The 3,404-nt window shown below is 35.6% G+C and overlaps 1 protein-coding gene across 1 annotated transcript; it reads right to left on the reverse strand.

Moving 5' to 3' along the window:
• Nucleotides 1-375: 375 nt before the first annotated feature.
• Nucleotides 376-2,793, reverse strand: LOC125480989 (volume-regulated anion channel subunit LRRC8D-like). Its single transcript, XM_048613388.1, has one exon. The coding sequence runs from the start codon at nucleotides 2,791-2,793 to the stop codon at nucleotides 376-378; it is 2,418 nt and encodes an 805-aa protein (XP_048469345.1).
• Between the last annotated feature and the right edge of the window lie 611 nt (nucleotides 2,794-3,404).

The raw sequence follows: 3,404 nt of genomic DNA on the forward strand, positions 1-3,404 counted from the left end.
TTCTTTTCTATCACAAGGTCAGAATGTCTGTTTCCTGACAATTAATTCAGCTCCATTTACTACTCCTGTAATAATTAGCTAACCCATACCAATCAACAACAGAAGTTGGATAGTAGTCAGGCTAACGTTTGACAAATGGTACATAATGTTGATGCCACTTAGGAACCAATGTCAGTCTAACCAACAAAAAGATAATCTTTAACATGTAACAATACTAGGCTGAATGAGAGGTATATGTTTTATTCAAAATCTTGCTGTGATACAAAAGCTAGATTTAGTTCAAAGTGGTTGATTGCTTTTTCTATATCCAGAATCTTTACTCATGAGATAACAACTTCTTTGCAACTAACCTACCAACATGTGGTGCTTCTCGTTCTAACTACCACCCATTTTTTCTCTTACTTCTAAAGGAAGTGACTCGATAATATGTGGCTCTATCACAAGTCCATTTAACTTCAACATTGGGCATTGTCCTATTTCCACTGGAAGTTTTTCCAAGTAGTTTCCTTGAAGTTCCAGCTGAGATAGTTGGCTGAGCTTTGAGATCTTCCCACTTATATTCGAGATTAAGTTGTTGCTCAGTTTCAGAGTCATGAGCTTGTTACATTTGAAAAGTTGGTCTGGTAAAGTTTCTATTTTATTGTATCCCAAATCCAAATTATACAGGTTTTTGAGATTCCCAACATCATTTGGAAGCATAGAAATATTATTGTTGTGTAAATCCAAGTAACGCAGTTTATCAATTGTGAAAAGGACTTTTGGTAAAACCTCAATGTGGTTGTTATTTAAGTAAAGATACTCAAGCTTCTTAATTAAACTAATAGTTGTGGGAATAGTCTTGATCATATTGAACCAGAATTTCAAACAGGATAACTTTTGCAAATATTGTAAATTGGAAACATCATCAATTTTGGTAAGGTTGTTACCTTTAAGATCTAAGACTTGAAGATTGGATAAAGCATAAGTGGCAGTTGGGATTTTATCCAATTCACAATTGTGAAGTTCAATTTGGTTCAGATTGATCATTTTCTTTAAGATACTCAGACTTGAGAGCTTGGTCTTATCATTGTGAATGCAAAGCTTCAGCAGGTGTAATGCAACATCGATGATGGCAGAGGGTATTTTAGAGAGACTTGATTTTAGGTAAAGGACTCTCAGAGAGCGAAGCCCCTTCATTGGTTCCAGTTCCACAGCTTTTTTTTCAATGGCTAGCTTTCCAGTGAGATACAGCTCCTTGAGGTCAATCAGTTTGTAGATCCAATCAGGGATTTCATCACGACTCACATATTTAACTCCCACCTTCTTCAGTTGATATTTCAACCACATCAAAGCAGATGGTGTAACTTCAGTCACACAATGTGAGAGCCAGATTTCTTCCAAATGCTCCAGCTGGGTTATTTTATTGGATATTTTAACATTACTGCAAAGTTCCAACCTTAACACCTGTAATTCCGTAACTTCATAGACAGATTCAGGAATTCCTGATAACATGAAGAGATACAACTCATACTGGTCCTTCTTAGTTTTTGTGACATTTTCCTTCACTTTCTCCACAGTCCAATCATTATTTAAACTTAACAATTTTAATTTTTGCTCACTCACTTCTGAGAGGAATACTGTGAGACGTTTGCAGTATAGTGTGTCGTATTGATCAATCAAATGCAACAAGAAAGCAAAGTCATTTGTTACATCAGGAATATCACTGAACTGGCTTTCAACTTTTTTCTCAAAGGAGTACTTTCTCAGAGGATTTCTGAAAACCCAACATATTGTGTGGATGCAAAGAATCCAGTAAATAATCACTAAACCTAGATACAGCAGGGCCATTTTACTAACAAAACGGGCAGTACTATAGGTACAATCAAAAGCCTTATAATAAACCAACTTTAGTGCATTAGGTTCGCATAAGTTATTAAAGTCAACGACATAGATATAGGCTGGAAAGTATCCAATGATAATTAAACAATGTATTGTTTTGAACAATGTTTGTCCAGCATATAATTTATAAATTGTGTCTTTCTCTTCAACATGGAGTCTAAATTTCCTTACTTTCTCAAACAAAGCTTTGGCTTGCTCTGCATCCTTTTTGTCCAGGCTTGAGCCAGATACTGAAACATTTGAGTGAATATGTGTGGGAATTTTAGCAAGAGATGAATCTCCTTTAACACTGATTTCATCATTGTCATTTTCACTCGATTTTCGTGATATTACAGTTTCTTCCTGTTCTCTAGAATCTACACAGACTGCTGTGGATAGTGCTTTGGTTGTCCAGGGTGACTGAAAACACTTTTGAAGAATGTCAAGAAATTGTTGCAATTTGGAACTTGTTTTAGGATATGTGAAGCAGAAGTTACTGCAGATAATTAAGACAACTGTATGGAATAAAATCAGATAAGAGAAGAACCTAGTAAACCAGGGGATTTGACTATAGCACATTTGATTGACATACCAGTACTGCCAAATATACAATTTTGTAACCCTTCCATGGTGGACAGAAATAGATGGATTAGATTTCGTATGCACAACTGGATTGGCACTATTATCAGATGTTTTTGGAGTATCTTGCAAGGTTGAAATTATCTCATGGTGTGTGTTTTGTTTGGCTTCATCATTCTCACTGTGGTGTGGCAAACAGAAAGTCTCATCCATATAAAGTTGAATACTACAGCCAAAGATCGCCAAAAACAACATGATAATAGTCAGATAATCCATGAAAGTGTCCCACCAAGGTTTAAAGACCCGGTAAGCTGGTTGCTTGTCTTCCAAAATTGAAACATCACTGAACGAAAACATACCTGAAATAAATGCAAAAATTTCAAGCAATATTTGAAACATACATTTTGTAAACGTTTAAGTGAAGGGTAGCATTGCGATGGTATTACAAGACTGTAGCAATAAAATTATTAATACAGGTGGGACTAGTTTAGTTTGGGATTATGGTCAGAATAGACTGGTTGGACTGAAGGGTCTGTTTCCGGGCTGTATGACTGTATGACTCTATGACTACAAAGTAGAGGCCCAGACATACTAATTAAAATCCCACCACCACTACATGGGGGAATTTAAATTAAATGTAATTAATTAATAAATCTGGAATTAAAGAGCCAGTCTTATAATGAGGATCATGGAATTACTGAGTGTTAACACTACCCCAAAGGCAAACTGAGAAACAAGGATTATAATACACCAGTAAAGTCACTGACCTGCTTTTATAAGTATTACGTCATAACTTAAATGAAGTTTCCTGAGTTACTGCGTTATACTGTCTCTTGTTGCCTGAATGATTAAAGTCTGAGATCAAACAAATGAAAGTTAGGATTTGAGTTTAAATTGTAACCTAAAACTTAAAAAGTGTCCATCCCTGGTTCAATGAGAACTGTGGGAGAGAATATCAGGACCAATAT

The sequence above is a fragment of the Rhincodon typus genome, chromosome 28, assembly GCF_021869965.1.
Source record: "Rhincodon typus isolate 14 chromosome 28, sRhiTyp1.1, whole genome shotgun sequence".
NCBI lineage: Eukaryota > Metazoa > Chordata > Chondrichthyes > Orectolobiformes > Rhincodontidae > Rhincodon > Rhincodon typus.

What these genes read in the sequence shown, in the direction of transcription:
- LOC125480989 (XM_048613388.1), bottom strand. Translation starts at nt 2,793, where the DNA reads ATGTTTTCGTTCAGTGATGTTTCAATTTTGGAAGACAAGCAACCAGCT.